We start from the raw sequence: 21,166 nt of genomic DNA on the forward strand, positions 1-21,166 counted from the left end.
AGATATGGCTCCGAACGAATGGGCTCATCTGACGCTGTTCTTTCTTCTTCCCAGCAGCCAGGGGATTTCTCCGAAATACAAGAAAGAAAAAAACTAATTTAGAGTACACAAAGCTATCGAATACCACACATCGACAGAGGATCTGGAAGCACCAACAGAACGATACAATCGATCAACCAGACCTGATGTCCCGCACCGCTTCGCCATCGCACGCACGTCGACAGTCGAGCAACAACTATGGGAACAATAATCAATCGAACAACCATTCCTTTCGGTCGAGACCCGGTGGCGTGCCCTCATCAAGTGGCAGCGGAGGAGGCGGCCGGCTGAACTCAGCTCGAGTACCCTCCCCAGCCATGATGGGGCCGCAGACATCGTCCAACCAGGCCGGCTTCCCATCGATTCGAAATATCGGACTCTTGTTGGGATGGAGTGTGAAGTTCAAGCTAAACGAAGGCGCTGCAGGAGGTGACCGATGGGTGGAGGGGATGATCTGGTGCTATGACTCGATCGCCGGGGCAGTCATCCTACAATGTCCGGGCACCATCAAGGGTCGCCACACCTACCGGATGATCAAAGTCAACCAGATCAAAGACCTCCAGGTCGGAAGCTTGCTCGAACCCCACCCGCCAAACCCGTCTGGGATGATCCCTAAAATCTTGGAACCCGTCCGGCCGATCAACGTCACTGCTATCGCAATGAGGGAGAACGCGGCCGTATTGGCTGACGACGCTAGACGGGCTAGAATCGGCCATGGCGTCTCTCGTTGGGCCCAGGAAATCTTTGACGCCCTAGGAAAAACGTCAGTTGACTTGCCCTGCTTCTTCTCCATCCCTCTCACTACGTCTCCTCTTTTTTTGTTAGACTGAAGTATGGGTTGTGCAAATGTCCTTTATACAGACTTCCTGTTCGATGGCATCAAACATCGATAATCATTTTGGATGATGTGCTACTACCTGGACCATTCTATCGATCAGAAGATGTTAAAGTGAGCGGGGATAATCAAAATCGGATGAGCCGAGTCAAGCAGGTCTTAGAGGGTGAATGGTCCCGATTACTTCGGACTGAAGAAGGCAAACAGATGGAATTAGAAGCAAGAAATGCGGCCTCTGCCACTACCACTGCCACCTCTACTTCTTCCTCTTCTACTGCTACTGGCACTCCCGCCCCTGCCTCTTAAGAAATAAAATCATCTCACCTTTTGCTCTTCTCTTCCTTCCTTCTTTTCTTCCTTTGCTTGAAAAGAAGACCCTTGACCAATGAAGAGAGATCATTGGTCGGTGTGAACAAGAAGTGCAAAGGATTCACTTGGCATCTCTTGCTCATCATAATCTCCCTGGAAAGGGTGAGAGTTGGTCGAGAGAAATATAGGGCAATTTACAAGTCTGATTGGTTGAGCACCCTGCTGCTGCCAGGGAGGCTCGAACTGTGTGTAAAAACACACAAAGAGAGAGCATGAATCATTCAAGATCTGTCTGGAGAACATGATTATAAGCAGTTTTTAGACAAACTCTTGAATATCAATATGCTTTAATCCTTGGGGGTGGCTAAAACCAGCCAAATCCCACATTATAGCTTGATAGGAGGTTCAGAATTGAGTTTTACAAAACTTTGGAGGTAAGTTTGAGGCTTTTATGAAGAAAAAAAATCTGAAATTTTGGTAAGATGCACAGGAGTAGGCAATGCTGATCAATCAGTGCACCTTATCAGGTTTTTTTTAAAAAAATGTTCATGTGTGCGTGCACTGGGCAACGTGGATATTGGCTTGACAGATGTTGGGCTACACAAGAGGATTGATTTCAATACGGAATAGCTGAAGAACGTCCCATTGTGATGGGTGTACGTAGTTGTTCATATGGCTGATTGGATTAGATGCTGATAGCTGTACGACTGCTTGGATGTGGTTGTTTCAATTTTTCGATCTACATAGATCTGAAAGAGGAGTCAAGTGTGAGGTTTGCCAAGACCCAAACATTTCTTGGCCCGACCAGGAGCAGTTGGCCGACTTTCGAGGATGAACCCACAACAGATCATCAACCGATGGACATCGATCGCCCGAAGCCATCACCGATTACGGCCTTCCCGCTCTCCTATCGCCCTCAACGGCAGTCGGACGAGGCTGCAACGAATCCACCAGACCCATCACACCAGAAGCATTGACGCGTCTCCCAGCGAGCCATCGGCCATCGACCATGAACGGGAGCGAGGGCCTGAAGAGGCGCATACCTCCGCGACCAGCTTCAAGCCGACCCCGTCTGCACTTTATCCAGCCACCGAACACAGCCCAACGCCAGCGGCAGCCCCAGATCAGCCGTGGTTTGTGGACGACGAGCCGGTAGGATCGAGCCAGGGAGCGGCCGACGAAGAAGACCTGGGCGTGGATCTGACGCCGACGGGGCCTCCGCCCCCTGCCCCAACCAACCTTCCCGCAGATCTGGAGGACCTATACTCCCATCTCGTCTCCTCGCCCTTCTTCGACCCCCCATCGCTCTCCTTCATCGATGCTAAAAAATCTCCCCTCGGCGACGCCGCATGGACCGATTGGGTCGTCCTCGTCACCCTCAAACGGGGAAGAGAACGCGCTATTCGAGGGGCCGCTGAAAGCATCCAATCTATCGTCAGTACACGTCGTCCTCCCACCGTTTCTCTCTGTCCAATCTTCCTGTGATAGTGCGTTTTATGGACTCTCTCTCATCCTTTGCTTCCTCTCCTTGGGCTTTCTTTTCTGTTATATTATATATAGCTTGAAGGAAAGATGAGTGTGAGACTGGAGGGTACTGACTCGACCAGCTCATCATCCACATGGGCTATGGTCGATGGCGGGAAAGTCGTGATCCATATCCTAACCGAACAGTCTCGGCAACTATACGATCTCGAAAGCGTCTGGAAAGCTCCCACCTCTTCCTCTCGTCATGCCAATCAAAATTATGAAGAAGATTATTATTGATTCTCCTTTTGCTTACCTTCCGTTAAAACCGATCCCCTTACATCTCGGAAATGATATCGTTTTTTATTCATCTCCCAGGCAACTTTTCAAATACATCTCCTTCGTTGCATTTCTGCAATCCTTTCTATGAGTTATAGACCATTCAACTTGAGTCCAGTCCCCACAGAAAAATCCATGCCGTCCCTGCCTACTTCTTGCAACAAAAGAACGTGGAGCACCAGGGAATCGAACCCTGTGCCTCTCGCAGATCCAGGGTCGCATGAATGCGAAGCGAACGCTCTACCATGTGAGCTAGAGCCCCATGACTGTGTCCGACCTCCTGTCCTATCAGTATATATCCTGCTTAAAGAATATCCAGACGATTTCAAGCGCGTGGCTGTGGCAGCAAGCACTGAGACTGCATGAATAATCATTCAGATGTCAAAACTACCCAGAGAAATACCATAATGTCTGTGGTGTGATTCATTCTTTCATTAGACTGTTTCTCCATTATCAATTCAACAATTTGTTTTAATGTGACATAATGGATGGAAATTTGCATCCAGAAATGCCTTATGGGAAACAGTTTAGGTTTTAGCCATACATGAATGGACAGGTCACTGGTCATGGTAGCATCACTTTCATCACTGTTGAAGTTATGACTAAGGAGAGTGACACTTTTGAGCAGAGAGAGACGGCAAAGAATTGACGTCCTGACTGGACCAGTGCAGGGCTGGAATAAAAACTGACACCTATTGATTTGTTGCAACAAACACTCAGATTTATAGAGTAGATACAACAGGTTGGAAATATACGCAAGGGAAGAAAGATCTATTTTCTTAACATGAGACCTAGGCACCTCACAAATGAAAGATCAATGACACTCTGATGAGCTGTTTCTGAGTCAGGGGCCTCAAGAAATAAAGTGTGGTGTGTGCCTATAAGTTGTGGAAATTTTGTGGTGCCACAAGGAAACTGAACAGCCTTTAATTATCTGTCTGGCCCTTGGTGATTAGGGACTTGGATTCATCCGCTGTTTTATTTGCCGCCTTTGGGGGGGCAGAGCTTGGAGTGGCTTTCACTGCCAGACAACGTGTCAGCGAGGGGGAATGTTAATCGAGATATTTATGTGCTGGATGGAGATTGCAGATGCCAGCTTGCCGATCGGTAGTTCCTAGGTAGGTAGTAACCGAACTGCCGAGCGATAGGAGCTGGCGGCCGTCGAGCGAAAAAGTGCCGGAAACCGACGAGCAACCACCACGAGCAGGAAACACCAGGCCGATGTCCCCCCGAGACGCACACCAGACTGGCCCACAACCACTCTCCCAGTCATTCTTCAACTCGCTCTACCACCAGCAACAGCAGCAGCAACAACACCAGCCAAGCACGAGCACCGCCACAGGCCCATCGCTCTCCCGATTCCTCTCAACCTCAATCATCAATCCGATCTACAAGTCCTCCTTCTTCCCCTCAACCGTCTCCGAAAACCCGCTCTTCTACTCCACCCAGGAGGGCTACGAGCACGGCCTGGCGGACGAGAACGATGACATCCTGCCCGACCAAGACGACCATCGGCTGCTGCACGCCGACCGGGCAGCCCGGAACCCGCGCGGAATCGAAGAGGAAGAGGACGACGACGACGATCCGGGAGGGCCTGGCTACTCCATCCCCCACGGCAAACAGAGAGCCTCCGATACCATCAACTCCGGGCCCCTAGACCGGCTCCCCACCCTTGCCCCGCTCCAGCCCGACGAGGAGCTCGAGGACCCGTTCTACGAGCACCAGGATCTCGTCAACAGCCATCATCACCACCAGGCCCTTCCCGAAACCCGCTTCGAACCCCCTCTGCCCCGCCACCTCATGGCCTCCCACGCCCTCTCCAACCTCATGGCCTCCGAAATCTCCTACGGAAACCACCAGCATCTCATCGCCCAGCACTCCGACCATCCATCCGCCCAGAATCCTGCAGGCTGGAAGATGTACCAGTCGCTCGGCCCGGGCTCGATGCTCGCTCCCCCGCCGTCCCAGCCGCGCTTCCCGCCCACCGGCCCTTCCTCCCCCGCCTACCACGCCCAGCCGGCCCCGCCGGTGCCCCCGCCAAGCCAGAGTCCCTCGGAGCTGACCGAGCGGCCTCCGGCGCGGTCCGCCGACCCGGCCTTTGCCGAGACCGCGGAGACGTACCCTCTAGCGGCGAACGAGTACGACGATGGCGGGCTGCCGACGGTGTACATCTACCCGACCGAGGCGCGGGATATCGGCTCGGACGTCTCCGGCCAGGCCGCCCTCGGCCCGCAGAGCTTCCGGGACTCGTTCTGGATCGGCGCATGGCTCAGCGCGTTACTGTACGCGTTTGGAGAGGCGGTCTGGGTCTTTGTGGGGGCCCGGACGGAGCTCGAGTCGGGCAAAAACAAGCTCGGGCTGGTCAAGGGTCTTCCGATCCTAGCGATGCTCGTCACGGTGACCTTCGGGATCAGTGTGGGCTCGGTGAGTCTGCTGGTGCTGGCCAAGCGAGCGATCCGATATCTGGTGTACGGTGCGATCATGGGCGTTCCGAGTGTGTTAGGGATGGTGGGGGTGTGGACGTGGACGTCGGCGGTGACGGAGCGGGGGAGATGGGGGATGGGATGGGTGAGTGTGGCGACGGTGGGCGGGGCGGGGGTGTGGATGCGGCTGATGTGGGCCGAGCGGGGCCGGCTGGAGCGGACGGTGCAGGTGCTCACGCTGGCCGTCGCCGTCCTGGCCGGCCATCCCAGCCTGGTGATCGTCTCCGTCGGCCTCAGCATGGCCTGCATCCTCGCCAGCATCCCCTTCCTCACCCTCCTCCTCCACATCCTCCTCCCCCACCACCAGCAACCTTCCCAGCCCGCCCTCTCCTCCGCCCAAGCCGCCCACGCCCTCCTCGCCGCCTTCGTCTGGTCTTGGTCCCTCAACATCCTCCGCAACCTCCAGCGGATCATCGTCGCCGGCGTCGTCTCCCATTGGTACTTCAACCGCCACTCCCCGCCCTCCAAACACCACACCCGCAACGCATACTCGTCTTTGGACTCGACCTGCCAATCCATCTCCCGTGCGCTCGGCCCCTCGTTCGGCACCGTCTGTCTGGCCGGCTTCCTCGCCACGCTCTTCGACTCGGCCGCGAAGCTCTTCCGCCTCCTCAACCGTCTCGCCGCCCCCTCCTCCTCCTCCTCATCGCTCGCCCGCTTCGGATGCAATCCCCATGCCTTGCTGGCCGGCTGGATCAAGATCTGGATCGGCTTCTCCCACCGCATCTTCGACTTCATCGGCTCCTTCACAATCATCTATGCCGGCATCACCGGCTTCAACTTCGCTCACTCCTTCCGAAAGACCCAGGCCCTTGTTTTCAAGCAAGCCCAGCTCGGCATCTTCCACAGTTCAGTCCTGCCTTTCCTAATTTGGAAAGTGACGCTCGAGTGATTCTAATTCTTGGTTTTCTGTTGTACAGATCTATTGGTCAAGTCGATCCTAAACCTAGTGGCATTGACGATCAGTCTAACGATCTCACTGATCGGCTACCAACTGTATTCCTCCTCCTCCTCGGCACCATCATCCGACCCGTCGTCGTCGGACCCCGACCGGCTGGGTTTGTCGGCGGGGAGGAGCGACTTCATGGGCCCGTTCGTCTGGATCTTCTTCGGCTTGTTGCCCTTCTGGATCCTCCGCTTCTTGACCGACCTGATCTCTACCGCTGTCGACACTCTGTTGAGCTCCCTTCCCCCTTTCCCACTCTTTTGACGGTCTCGTCAATATTCTTACTTTTTTTTTTTTGGACGCGCGGGGGTTTTTTAGGTTTCTTTGTTGGAATATCGACCTCGATATCGGCACTAACCATTCGAATATGACCCGTCAAGCCGTTCAGTCCTTTCCCTTCCCCCCCTTCTTTCCTTTCCCTTTACCTTGTTTTTTTCTGACTGGAATACTGATTCTTGGATTTCCCCTTTCTCGTTTTGTGTGCGGCGCCGATTTTAGTTTGTCGGCAAATTGGAAGACTGATCCCATTCTTCTTTGTACACCAACACAACACCAATCTTCTTTTTCCCTCCTCAGTTATTGCCTCCTCACTACTCGTTCCTCCTTTTTTTTATCAGCTCAAATGCATATTTCTCGTTGTCTATTATTTTCTTATTTTCTGTTGTAAACTTCAAAATGTACATGTATGTGGTTCGACGTAAGAGAGAAAGTAGATTATTACAACCTCACATAATCAGTTATACACAGCTCTTTCTCTTCCACAAGATCTTTTCTCAGGTGACTGAATGTAATCATCTATATTTTTATGTGTACTATGAAAGTTCCATCATCATCATCAATTTTTTGGATTTGAATAAGTCTTGAGGCTTGAAAAAACAACTCCCAAATGTTTGTTGCCCCATGCCATTGGCTGACTGGATCAAAATCTGAAATCAGTACTCCACATGTTGTATCATCAAACTCAAATTTTGGGTTTCTGTGAGCTTGTCACAGCGCGGCGATCTGCCGCGATAGGCTGCGATGGCACGGGAGCGGCCACGCCATTGTCGGATAGCAGGTCGGGAAATCCAATTGGCATCTTCGGATCCAGGAGGCCGGCCAGCCGGATCTTCGAGACAAATCCAATCCTGTGCCTGCAAGGGGGCATTTTCATGTTTCATGTCTGACACAATTGTTCTTGTACATTGCTTGAAACAAGTGGGTACCGTACCCAGTACTGCCTGTGGGAGCTTATGGAAGTCCAACGCGATCAGCCAAACTCCAAAACAAAACAACGCCATGGACAAGAGGATGCAAGCGCATAAGTGCCTCTCCATCAGGTTTCAACATCACCCACCCGTCCCCATTGTTACGCTTCTCCTCCCTCGTTAAGATCACACGATGCGATTCAGCGCATCGAGCACCCTACGCCTGTTATTTTTGATCTGTCAACTGGCAGAGAGCACACAAGCAATCCACGTTGTTCCCGAGACTGCCAACGCGCCAGTTCCTCGGTAAGGGATTCCTCCATTGCCAGGTCAGCCGCGAGAAGTAGGCGGAACTCCATGGCCAGGTCGGCGGCGAGAAGCAGGCGGAAGGCTCTCCGAGAGCTGGGGCGTCCACCGCAACGCAGGTATCGCGACTCTCGATATTCCACACAACGTAAAATAACCCTACTCCCATACATCTTTCTCTCTCTCGTTTCTCTTTGCATTACAAGCACCGGATGGCCGGTTCTTCATTGTCCTGCTAAATCAGAACTGTCACAACAATTGCTTTTCTCACAATAGGATCTTCGGCACGGTTTCCAGGTAGGCCTCGAGATTGTTGAACATTTCAATCAGATCCAGACAATCCAGACATCATGGATTGCCCAAAGAACCTTATCAACTCTCACTGTTTTCTACGATCTCTTCCTGTCTAGCATTTCAAACACCTGAAGATGCAGAGGCAAGCATACGTGAGCGCTGATCTATATCTCCAAATGTGTGGATGCACGTAATTGAGAGCGATAGGAAAACAATTCACCAGGAAAATTTTCATGTCAACTGGGGGCAGGTGACGTGAAGGCATCTCCAGTTTGGTCTCCATTCCAAATCCACTCTGAAAATCAGCCCACCACTTGTACTGCTCATTCCAACAAGCAGGTTCATTCATGTTCAGCTCACTTCATGAGTATGTCCTCACGCTAGCATGGCTCATATTCTGCTCAGAAAACGTATGTATATGTATATGTACATATGTACATAAATGAGCTGTGCTTGGGATTGCCAGATTCACATGCACACGTGTAGTCTGACGCCTTGGTCCTCGCACCCATCTGGGGTGCACCTGCTCCCGGAGGACCCACTTGGCTAACCTCTCCTCCCTTGCGGACACTTCTCGGCCCTTAGGATCCCTCTCAGGGGACCTCAAGCCAATGCAAGGCCATGAGGAGGGGAATCCCTAGCGGACTGGGGACCACACCTCCCCCCAACCCTCACACAGGAGTCTTGGAGTCCCCCTCCCGGGTTCTCGGGACTCCTTGGGCACTGCAACATAGCACCGAGCCTGTGAGTAGGAACAAGACGGCTCCCACCGCAAGTTTGAGTGTACATAACTTCCAGGATGTATGTGCAATATGAGTAGGGAGGGATGGGATCAGTTAACCAAGTAAAAATAAGTTTAAATCTCAGTTACATGATTGTATCACAAGGTTATACTTGGTGGTAAGACCGGGTAAGACCTATGTAATAGCAATGTATTGATCATGGCAATGTATGCACATTGCCATCCTTTTTGGGGTGGTGAAACAAGCTTTTTGCTTTTGCGTAATTAGCCTCTCTGGTGAGACTGGGCTGCCGCCCAGACCCGCTCACCACAATTGGCTTAGTTAAGCTCATACAAAAAACCTAATTGCACACTTACCACACCACTTGTGCTAGGCTAGCTTAACAAACAAGTGAAGGAGCCCCTGTCTGTGCCAACCTCACTTCATCAGAACTTTTGGGGGCCAGATCAAAATCCCATAAAGCTTAAAAATAAAATGCAGGACGCCAGGCTTTAATAGCTTGCGCCGGAACATCACAAAATCCTTCTGGCCATTGAAAATGTGGATTCTGCCTTCAGTTACCTACCAAGCAGTGCCTGGTTGCAGAGAACAAACCATAAATGCAATCAGAGAGAGTTTACTCAAGGAGGAAACTGTTGACTTGATGCATTCAGAATGAAACTTGATTGATGAAAGAAAAAATGCCCAAAAATGAAGGAAAGAGAGACAGTTTGGAACCTCTCATTAACAAGGAAGTGAATCTTTGACACTAATGGAAGCTGGAAGTGCAAATAACAGATTTAACAGGAAGAAAAGGAAGAAATCAGGGGAAACAAGAGAGAGAAATTGATGCACATCAACAGAGGAGGAAACAAATTCTGAAGGAAAGCTGGAAGTTTAGTGAGGATATCAGATTAGCACCAAACTTAAAGAGAGAAATCAAGGAAAAATAAATAATAGACCAAATCATACACATCAATATAGGAAGAAAATTCCAGGTTTTTGGACCAATTAATCAAATAATTTCAACCAGCTTAATAAGGACCTTAGATCAATATTTTGATATTGTATCAAAATTATCAACACATAATTGGAAGTTTTAGCAATAAAAAAGTTCACACTGCCTTTTTCTTTCTGAAGAGATTAGTCACTTTTTGAAAAGACTTTTCAATACTTTGGTAAATCCGCTTCCACAATGAAGCCAGCCAGGTCTTCATATTGGTCTTGGGTGGTTTTCCTGCTTGTGGAATGACTTGGGTTTCTCCATCTCCAGGACCTTCAGTAATCCCTTTTGGATTAACACTGTCTGGGATTTTGTGGGTAGCTTCCTGTGGAACAGCTGTGGATTCTCTGTTTCCAGGGGTTTCATCAAACACCTTTGCAATAATACCAGTTGGTTTTTCGTAGGTAGTTGCTTGGGGAACAACTGGGGGCTCTAAAGAGTTTTGTTCTTGAATTAGGAGTGAACAAAAAAATTGTCAAAGTCAGATATTTGAATTCTTAGGAAGGATAATTTTTCTATGTGTTTATTTTTTGACCCACCTTTGCTCTCCTTCCAACCAGAAAGGAGTGTTTTAACATCTTCAGGAACCCAGTGCTCATTGGAATTTCTTTGATATTGCACCACTGCATATTTTTTGAAAAGGTCTCTTGACTCGCCATTCAAATCTCCATGGAACAAATCAAGTACTCTGTCCAAGTTACTTTTTTCAGAAGTTTGTTTTTATGTGTTCATTAGTTTGAAATTTCTCTTTTGGTTTGTAAAATGGAAAATTTGATAAATACATACAGGCTAAATTGTGGTTGCAATTCTGTTTGTATAACTCTTTGATTTTTTCCACTTTCAAAATAGTTTAAAGGCCTTTATGAAGAAATTTTGATTATTTCAAAATCTATAAACATACCTTACGTAAATGAAAAAAGAAATGAATCAAAAAGGACTTACAGTTTGCCCTTACGGTCTAGAGATTTCAAGGTAGCAGAAAGAAGTTGGGGCATCCAGATATGCTCCCCTTTGTGATCATTTAGGAAAGGAGCATATTTTTTGTAATCTTCATTAAAGATACCCCCTGCAACTTTATCAAATTGTTCAAATGACCTTTGTTTTTCAAGAAAAATGAATCATATCAGTTTGATCTTTCCATTCATGATGTTGTACAGTTTTATACATGATTTATTATCACAAAATAGGAAATCATACATGATCCTTTCATCAGATCTGAGTGGGACTGATCAAAGAAATATTTTGAAGGGTAAGATTGTGGAATTGTCAGATATCTTTATACTAGTCATACATTATAAAATTAAGTCATATGCAAGGAAAAAAAGAGCAAGCTCACTCTTTGTAAATTTTCTGTTCTTCCAATCTTTGAGATCATTCTCAATATGTTTATGACTCCACTTCCAGTCTTCTCCAGCAAAGTCCTTTTCATCATCTGCTCCTCCATGAACCAAAAAGTTTTTGAACTCCTCCACATGCTCTTGTTTGAGCTCTGGATCATGTGCTCGAATGTAGTCCTCTAGTTTCCTATTTTATTGGCATTGTGTTTTAATTTTACAAACAGATTCAATCAGCAGTTTTTTGCTTGATTCTCAAGAAGAAAAAATAAACATACATATTTTTCACTATTGAAACAAGGCTATCAACCTGGCTTAGTGGATGAGAATTAACGCTTTATCATAAAAAAAATAAAATATCAAAAACTAGATCAGAAAATTCCATATGATGAGGAGTAATGAGGATCATAAAAAAATAATCACCTTCCATGAAAAGAATGTGACATGGACCATTTTGAAAATTGAGTTACAAGTTCCTTGGTGTCTAAATGTATAGTATCCTTATATTCACTCTTCCACTTTCTTCCCCTGAGGAAACAATGGAAAGATATTTCATTGAAGGTTAGTATAAAATCATCCTTTTCACATGTTGGGGATTGGAAACCCATTTTCAAAACACCAGCATTCACATCCAATATTAGATGCTTTGAGAAAATAGGGAGATGTTCCATTAATCCAGAAATTTTGTAAAGACTGTGAGGCCATGAAAGGATTAAGCCCTCTTGACCAACCAGCTGACATGGCCTCATCAAAGAATAATTTGTACTCCAGGTTGATGTTGATTGGGAGAGATCCCTCAAGTCACAGCCAAAGATGTTGAAACTTGCATTTAACAGAATTTTACACCCTCCTGGCAAACATTTTTTTATGAAGGATATTAAGGGCTTCCCATGAATAGGGTTGTGCAAAATCTCTGGATGGCACATATCCCTATCTGGACAATCTATGAATGAAAATTTCCACTGGGGTTGAAAGGTTTCCCACAGGGAGTAGATTATATCCCTTCTTTATGTTCATTATTTAAATGGAATTGTCATGAACAGAAAAGAACTCACACAGCCCATTCAGGAAAATTGTTCCGCAAATCTACTTTGAGGAAATGACTATTCATTTTATGTTCAGTATTTTTAACATATTCATCCACTGTTCCAATATTGGTGATTTTCATAGATTTAGATCAGTTATATTCTATTCAAATAAAATTCATTCATTCTGTTATGGAAGACTTACAATAGTCTTTGATTTAGAAATGAAACAACAGGCAATACAAATCAGAATCCAATCTCTCTCCATTTCAGTCCAAAATTTACACACTTCTCTGGCTGTTTTTTTTCAACCAATATATCAACCAAGAGGGAGTGCAATTTATCTTCTTCTTCTTTATATTCTGATTGATTATTCAGACTATTAAAAAAGAATCACATTAACATCAAGATTAAAATCTAGTAAGAAAGAGGATTCAGAAAAGCAAAGATGACAGGATTACACACCCATTTCTCCCCTTCTTAATCCTCTCTAGGTGTTCAGAAATCAGATCTGAGTGATAAAACTTCTGATTTTTGAATTTATCTGGGAGGGTGTTTGCTCTGCAATAAGTTTGGGGTTAGTGTGGTAATCTATTGGATAATTAGCCTGGCATGTTTTTTTGGGCCTTTTTTTCTGAATTTTTTAACTCAAAGATTGAACCACATGAAATGGTCAACAAAGATATCCATTAAAGCCTCATTGACCAAATTATTACGTGTTCCACTAGCCCAAAATTGCATCAATGTCCTACAACCAAATTTTGTTGTATCAGTCAAGTCTTTTATGGAAGAAGATGTTCATCATATTCATTCAACTCACATTCCAGGATCATCTGATGTTGGGTCCTTTGGGATATTAAATGGATCATGCTGGTATATCTTTTTCTCTTGTGTGCTAAATGCATTTGCCGCATGAATATTGAAATGTAAAAAGGGCAATGTTGATTTATTTCAATTCCTGAATCATTGGCAAGGTCACCAAAAAATAACCTGCTTACAATCCTAATCCACCGTCTGTACCTGCATGTGATCTGGATGAAATGGGTTGTAATTGGAAGACAGTATCAATATTGGTTTGAAACCAGGGAATCAAGAAAGCGTACATGGTTTCCTGATGCACAGCTGAATCCGCAAGTGCTTCACTAAATATTTTAAATAATTCAAATCTTGGGTGCTGCTATTCTCTGTTGTGGAAAAGATTGACTAACGCTGTGAATCTGATTGTAGAATAAACCACCGTATGAGTGGAATTTATAGAACGTCTAGGCGCAGAGAGTCTTTATAAAGACCAGCGAGTTAGTTGGAACACGACACGAGACTGAGTTGAGACGACTAGCAAGCACACCTTTATAAAGACCAGCGAGTTAGTTGGAACACGACACGAGACTGAGTTGAGACGACTAGCAAGCACACCTGATGTGTGATATGAGTTGAGACAGAAATGAGTAACTGAATGGATTTCACGAACATAGAATGATAAAGATGAAAAACAATGAACCTTTATAAAGACCAGCGAGTTAGTTGGAACACGACACAAGACTGAGTTGAGACGACTAGCAAGCACACCTGATGTGTGATATGAGTTGAGACAGAAATGAGTAACTGAATGAAGAAAAGAGAAATAGAAAGCGGTACACGATTACTATTTAGACTAACATTCAATTAGGTTTCATTTAGGTTTACAACTATGAGTATCACTACATGACCGGTTGACGAGTATGCTACTACTGAGAATTCAATAGAATTTTCAAGGTCAGATCACAATTTAAAATGATCAATGTTTTCTTTGACGACTCACTTGGTTCCTGGGCCCTGGTCAACAACAACCTTGAGGCTGCCGCTGAGCATCCGCTTTGTCAATTTTATGGAAGGATATTGGTATGTTGGTTCTGGAAGCCACGCCACAAGTGCGCCATAAAAAACCAGCGCACAAGGATAAAATAACATCGTTGGCAGTAATATAGTGGTGTGTGCTTCTTGGAGCCAAAATAAAAATGAGTGATTAGAAAGAAGTTTGCAAGAACAGTGAGGTATAACCAATTTTGGTAAGGAATGTATGTGAACTTGTGTATGACTAGTGAAGTGCCAGAAGACAGTCTAAAAAGCCAGATCACTGTTTGAGCATTTAGTTAAGAGAGTGGTGTTGGGGGAGAAACCACTTCCAGGAGAAGAGCCGCCCTTATCTGTGAGTCTTGAAGGGAAGCAAGTATCTACAGCCTCTAGTTGGGACACATCTCATAACACTGCATGTACATATACTACGTCCGAGCCACTGCAATGTTGCACCTGCCTGTTGGACCAATCCTCATAACGGTTTCCACAACTGTTGAGGATGTTGAAACATTTGGTAAGTGATAAATGTGGCTGTTCATGTTGTGCTCGACGTCGCTTGTGCGGTACATACTTCCGACCGATGAGCTTCAGCGGTAGCCATGCCTCCCTGGATGACCTTACCCTATCATTTTCGGGCACTGCTTCTGGTGGAGCTGTACCCTGCTGCCGAGTGACTGTCCCCGCAGAAGCGCGGGACTTATTTTCAGTTGGAAACAGATTATGGTTCAACTCCTTCAACTCCGGCACCGCTTGCAAATCAAAGCCAGCCATGTCTGAGGAGCCCGGGCTAACCCCAAAATTATACTTTTGAAAGATCATTAGATTCTTGTCAGCCCTTGGTTCTTGCTGTGATAAGCTGATTAGTGATATTAATTTTGCCAAAATCTGTACTTTTCAACACCCCTGTCCTAGAGCTTGCCGGGGTCCCCTCGTCTGCCAAGAGGTCACATTGGGCTGTACACTTCCTCTTAAAGTTTACGCGAGGCATCTGGCTAAACAAAGCCTCTCGAGAGTCTCCCCAAACGTCTCCGTGTGACCACGCTGGCTGCGTCCAATGTAGAACCAAACCAGACACCAGATGCAAGAAAAGAGACGTTCTCATAAGCATGAAAATGATGCCCCGTAGAGCATAAAAACGCATAGCAAATATTGTGATTGTTGTGGATAATCAAGCTAGGAAAAAAAAAACAAGAAAATAAGTTGATTAGGTTGATTATATAGCTACACCCGGGGAGTACCTCCACGGGGACATCACTCGGAATCCACGAGGATTCCACGATGAACCCGTGCAGCGGGCGGACCAGCGGCTCCTGGTCCACACGCCCACGTGCTCACCACCAATTTGATCCAGGGGGTATCCACGGGATCACCTCGACGAATCCACGGAAGCCTTGGGCTTTCTGTGGGCACAGCGAGGACTCCTCGTGATACAAACAAGAGACCCGGGCCAAATGGTCAGCTCCAAGTGGATCCTTGGTGGGCTTCACAGCACCCTGAGCTTGTCCGTGGTATCCACTCGCGGAGGAAGGGGCACCATACTCAATCCGTCGGATATCATGTCATAAATTTGTACCGCCAGGGTCCCAAGCTGCTGCATTGCAATCACTTGCCCATGCAACATGAGAAAAAATAACAATCACAAAAAGAGGAAAGCATGCAGAGAGAGAGAGCAACAGGGTGAAAAAAACAAGAATGAAGGATATTACAGAGGAAAAAGGCTGTCAGCCCCCCAGGAAAGAGAAGAAGAGCAAGACGCACAGCCAGCCGCAAGCTCGGCTTGCCCACCATCACAGCAGCACACACAATCTGGGCAAGCCCGGCCACTTGTTGTGGGCATTCCCACCGTAGTCGTTGTTGACAAGCTCCATTTCCACCTGGTGGTTGAGGCTGGCCTCATTCAGCTTGGCCAGGGACGCATCAACCTGGCAGCAGTACCTGACCACCGAGCCAAGCAAGCCGTGGAGCGCAAGGCCGAGCTCGGTGTGCTTGGCGTCCTCGTCAGGGCCGTGGTGGTCGAGAGCCTTGTAGGCGCTGATCAGCAGCTGGTGATGGTTGGCGTGGGGCGTAGGACTGAGGAGAGCAGTGCTGCCCACAAGGGACAAGCTTGCACGTGTTGGCGGACGGGCTGCTGCTGCTGAGCGGGTGAGGGTATCGCTTAGCTTGGCCAATGAGAGCTGCCGATGGCCCAGGACCAGCTGGGATTGGAGCAGCTTCGAGGAGGCGCCCAAGCTCAAGGAGCGGTTGTTGGCGTGTTGGCTGGGTGAGGAGGCTTTGTCTTGGTATGTGCTCCTCAGCAGTTGCGCGAACGGCTTCAGCTGGGGGACCCCCCTCCAGAAGCACCTCCTCTCAACGTCCGGTCTTGCTTGCCTATCAGTGTGGAGCAGGGCGAGCTGAGGATGAGGCTGCTTGGATGGGCGCTGATCCGGGAGGCAGCGCGAGCCAAATGGAGGTGGATGTCCTGATGATCTGTGTGTGTGTGTGTGTGTTGAAATGGATGAGTCAGTTGGCTAGTGTGAGTGGCTTTTGAGACGACACCACTAACTTTCTAATGTCCATTTGCTTGTCCGACTCCTTGAGCCGGCCGAATCCGCCTTGCGCGGCGGCATAGACTGGGTGTTTGTGTATGTGGTGGTGGAAGTCTGGTCGGCTGGGATTGGCAGGATTCCCCGGGCGAGCCAGAAAATGGCTGTGGGAGTGGGTAACGCTGGGGGCTGCTGCTGCTGCTGGCTGGGTGTGTGATCCGGGCGTGCTGGCAGTGGAGGTGATGGTGGTGCTGGTTGAGTCGGGGGTAATCAGGGCTTTACCTTGCCACAAGGGGACTTGTTTTTTTTTTTTTTTTTGGATAAAGCAAAGGAAACCTAACCAGGTGGAGCTGTTTGACAGTGATGAGACCCACAATGCACCATGGCCGCGCTACAAGCATATGTAAAAGCATAAGCGGAGAAGCTGTGGAATCAGAATCACAGAATTTGACAAGTGTGGCTTCCACGGCACACAAAAGCTACTCTTGTGGACTCCACCGTAAATAAATTGACTCGCGGGGAGTCCACTGAAGTTTTCTTGTCGGAGCCACGAGGATCCGAGACCCCTGTCCATTTCCGACGGGGAGCCCACAATTGCCAGGGGCACGGTGAATTCCACGTCGGTTTCACCAATCTGGTGTCACCCGTCGGATCCACACTGCCTCGCGGTAAGAAGTACCCCCGCCGTGTATAGTGACAAAAACAAAAGAAAATAAGTTAATTGGGGTAATTAGGTAGCTATAGTGATTGCTATAGGAATAAGAAGAAGCACCAAGTTGATAGAAAGATGTCAGTTTGCGTAGACCATTGGTTTTACAAAAAAAAAAAGAAAAAAAGAGAGATTAAGACAAATTTTTATACCATGACCAAAAAGAAATAAAAAGAAAAACATCAAAGAAGCTATAGAGAAAAAGAAAAGATATGTTTTTAGTATTCGTCGATCTCGACGAACCCGCCATCACTTTCGCGCATCCAAAGCTGTTGACCAGCTGGCGCACCACCATCGGCGGCGGCGGCGGCGGTTGACGGCTGAACGTGAGCAGCGGTGATGATGAGCGGTAACTGACTAGAGGCCGGAGGTTCAGGCGAGCCGGTGGTAGGGGTGGTGATGACAATGGTAGGCAAACAATCGAGAGGCGGGTGGGAGCGGCGAGAGCAGTGGGGGATCCAGTCCTGCTGTCGTTAGTGCCGTCATGGTGGATGACGATTCTTCGCGTGCCGCTGTGGGTGCTATTCCGGGCCAACTGGTCGGTTGGATCGGAGCAATCTGGGTCGAAAGGGGAAGTGCTGATGCCTCCGACGTAGCGATTTGTGTCTTCAGATCGACGCCCGTCGACGACTCTTGAATGGTCCTCCTCGTCCTCCGGATGATGGGAGCTGAAGGCGTTCGGCCGTAGGCCAGTGGACGGACTCGCTAGTTCAAGTACACGCCGGGGGTACTTCCTCGCGAGCAGGTTCGTGAATCCGAGAAGGAGCTGTTGATCCGTGGAACCGACGAGGATCAGCTCGGTAAGTGCTCGGTAAGCTCGTCGGTTCCACAGAACATCATTTTCCCCGTGGAACCGACGGGCTTGTCCCTTTTCCCCATCGGTTCCACGAAGCACACTCCTGGAAGAGCTTAGAGCATCTCCACCGCGCGGGACTATCTGAGGGACTAAATCCCCAACTCGCACGACTGCGGCGCAGTTTTAGTCCTCCGCCCAAAGACTTTTTCACACCGCGGAGTCCCCAAAATAGCACCTCCAGGTTGTGAAAGGGGCTCCCCCAATTCCCCCCTGCTCCATGACCGGTCCTCGAAAGGAGGCACCCCTATCGATAGCCGGTGCTGAGTCCTGACTGGACATCGTCATGCACCTCACCGGCCATCGATCAGTCCTCTTGATGGCCGATATTGCAGCCATTGATCGGTCCTCTCAATGGCCGATATCGATGTCCGTCAGTAGAAGTGCCCTCCTCTCAATCCAATACTTTGTATCAGACAAAGGAGAAAAACTCGGAACCCTCTGTCTTCTACTTGGACCAATCTAGTTGTATCGGTCGGAGAGGAAGAAGGGGATTCCTTGGGGGATTTTGATGTCCAGTACCGGCCATCAAGAGGTATGTATTGATGACCGGTACCGGCCATTGAGAGGTACATATCAATGTCCGGTATCGGCCATCCAGAGGTACTTATTGATGTCCGGTACCGACCGGACATCAATGTGTATTATGTAGTCCTCTCGATGGCAGTGGAAGCCATTGAGAGTTGAGTTCAACCTTTGTTGACCGGAGTGTTATGTAGATACTGTAGCTCGGCCGGTAACGGCCGAGAATAGTGTACGTGCATGTTGAGGTTGGGGATATCGGGGTTTGTGTGCGGTGATGAGCGGAGTATCACAAGCCTATGGCTGTGTGATATGTGAGCCAGAGGGACTATGTGGGGAGCTATGCTGTCCTAGATTTGGGACTGGTATAGGGCCCCAATGGGTTTTTCCTAGTTTAGGACCTCCTTTAGGGCCTCCGGTGTAGGGACTAAACTGGGTTTGGGGGACTAAATTTGGTTTAGTCCCCTGACTTAGGGCCCGCGGTGGAGATGCTCTTAACTAAGCCAACACTCGTGGTGAGCGGGTCTGGGCGGCAGCCCAGTCTCACCAGAGAGGCTTACGTGCAAAAGCACAAAGCTCGCAAGCCGAGCGTGATATAGAGCCCTGTTTTAACAGTTTCTCTTCTCGCGTCTGCGCCACTCACGGGAGGATGAATCCAGCCTAAACAATTCTCCTTTTGGAGACATCCCCATGGTTATCGGACTGAAAAAAAAATGTATTTACATACTAGATTAAGTACGTCTGCTGACTATCCCAGGTGCCCGAACTCCCACCCAGCCGTGGGCGGACCTCATCCAGCATGACCAATGCAAATCACCGGCGCTTGTATTGGTCATACTGGCACGGACCAGTCATTGAGGAGGGGGGGAAGTACCCCTTATGCCCCCCTGCTCAATGACCGGAACAAAAAGTACATCAAGGGGATTAGTTTTTTCTCCTCTTGATGAACGGTTGGGGCCGGCCATCGAAGACATAGTGAGTTGTTCTCAAAGGCCAGCTGCCAGGTCGTTGAAGGCAGTGTGCACACGTGACAATGACCGGCCAGTACCTTTGATTTGGTCTTTAAGAGCAGGTACACACTCCCTTCGATGACCGGAACAGACGGGCCATTGAGGGGAGTGTGTACCTCCTCTTGATGGCTGGCTATTGAGTAGAGTGCGTTGCTCTCAATGACCTGTACAAACGCCGGCCATTGAGAGGGCATTTTGCACTCCTCTTGATGGCCAGATGTACAAGAAATTGGACGGTACACACCCAACATCGAGAGTTCAGCCTTGATGACCGGTACGGACCAGCTACCCGGCCATCAAGCAATATAGGAGGAGTACTTCTTCCCCTCAATAACCAATCCGTTCCAGCAGTTAAACTGTGTTCCCGCTTGCCGAGGAGGCTACTGCCGATGGGCAGCTGGTGATGATGCCTTGCCAACGGCAGCATGCGCTCATCCAATTACCTACCTGTGTTTTTTTAGTTGTACATAATTTTTTTAGCCCTTTGTGCAAATCTACAACCATATTCATTTATGATTGTTTAGGCTACATTCAGGTTCGCGCCACTCACCCCAATTTTTTGTTGTTTTGTTTTTCTGACTGTTTGCCATGTGAGTTATTTTTTCATATTTTTTTTATTGTTGTGTTCACATTCCATCATTTTTGAAAACCGATTGCAAGAAATTTGAAGAAATCCTGTGATTTAATTAAGAGGGAAGATCATAACAAAGATCATCACATCATATCAATGACTAAGGATAATTAACAAAACAACTGTGAGTTAGAGAACAGAAAGCAATCATTAATTACATTTACGTAGATTAGCGAGTCCAGCTTGGTAAACATATTGATCAGAAGCAAGACCGAGATCAACTCCCAACAACCCAAGACTCATGATTCCAATGGTGGATACACAGATCAATCCACCCTCTGGTGGAGATAATCAGCGAGACACGCTCCCATCAACGTCGCCAGCAGATGCAATCAGTAGCACAGCAGAACCCTTACCCTTTGAAAATGTCTCCAAAAACCACACCAAAGAGTTATCGTTGGGAAGATCTGGACAAGTGCTCAAGAACAAATTCCAACTGACCTTGAATAAGAATATAACCAACATGACTCAAGGACAACAAGTTGAAATGTTAGAGAAACAATCAGCAAAAGTTTACAGACCCCAGGCGCCAAAGCAAGTCAAACTAGAATCCGTGATCAATCTGATTCACCGTCGCAATACTTTTGTCCTTGCTGGGACCGGAGTTGGGAAGAGTTGGATCACCAAGATGTACTGGGATTTGTGCCCAAAATACAGAAGGCCCATTGTGTTGGTCTTGAACCCCCTTGACTCACTTGGTGATAACCAGATAAGTGCTTCCATCAAATGAATACATGAAGTTTAATAACTAAACTAAGCGGCATATGTAGGTAGAGGAGAAAAGAAATCTCAGAAGTCAA

The 21,166-nt window shown here is 47.9% G+C and overlaps 1 protein-coding gene across 1 annotated transcript; it reads left to right on the plus strand.

Annotated features, from left to right (window-relative positions):
• Positions 1 to 185: 185 nt before the first annotated feature.
• PtA15_16A166 (uncharacterized protein) lies at positions 186 to 6,937 on the plus strand (the record flags this gene model as incomplete). Its single annotated transcript, XM_053163829.1, has 11 exons — positions 186 to 802; positions 901 to 1,040; positions 2,208 to 2,617; positions 4,382 to 4,522; positions 4,610 to 5,521; positions 5,612 to 5,695; positions 5,777 to 6,019; positions 6,170 to 6,317; positions 6,390 to 6,645; positions 6,734 to 6,797; positions 6,914 to 6,937. 11 exons carry the CDS (start codon positions 186 to 188, stop codon positions 6,935 to 6,937), a joined length of 3,039 nt encoding a protein of 1,012 aa, XP_053027815.1.
• Between the last annotated feature and the right edge of the window lie 14,229 nt (positions 6,938 to 21,166).

The sequence above is a fragment of the Puccinia triticina genome, chromosome 16A, assembly GCF_026914185.1.
Source record: "Puccinia triticina chromosome 16A, complete sequence".
In the NCBI taxonomy this organism is placed as follows: domain Eukaryota; kingdom Fungi; phylum Basidiomycota; class Pucciniomycetes; order Pucciniales; family Pucciniaceae; genus Puccinia; species Puccinia triticina.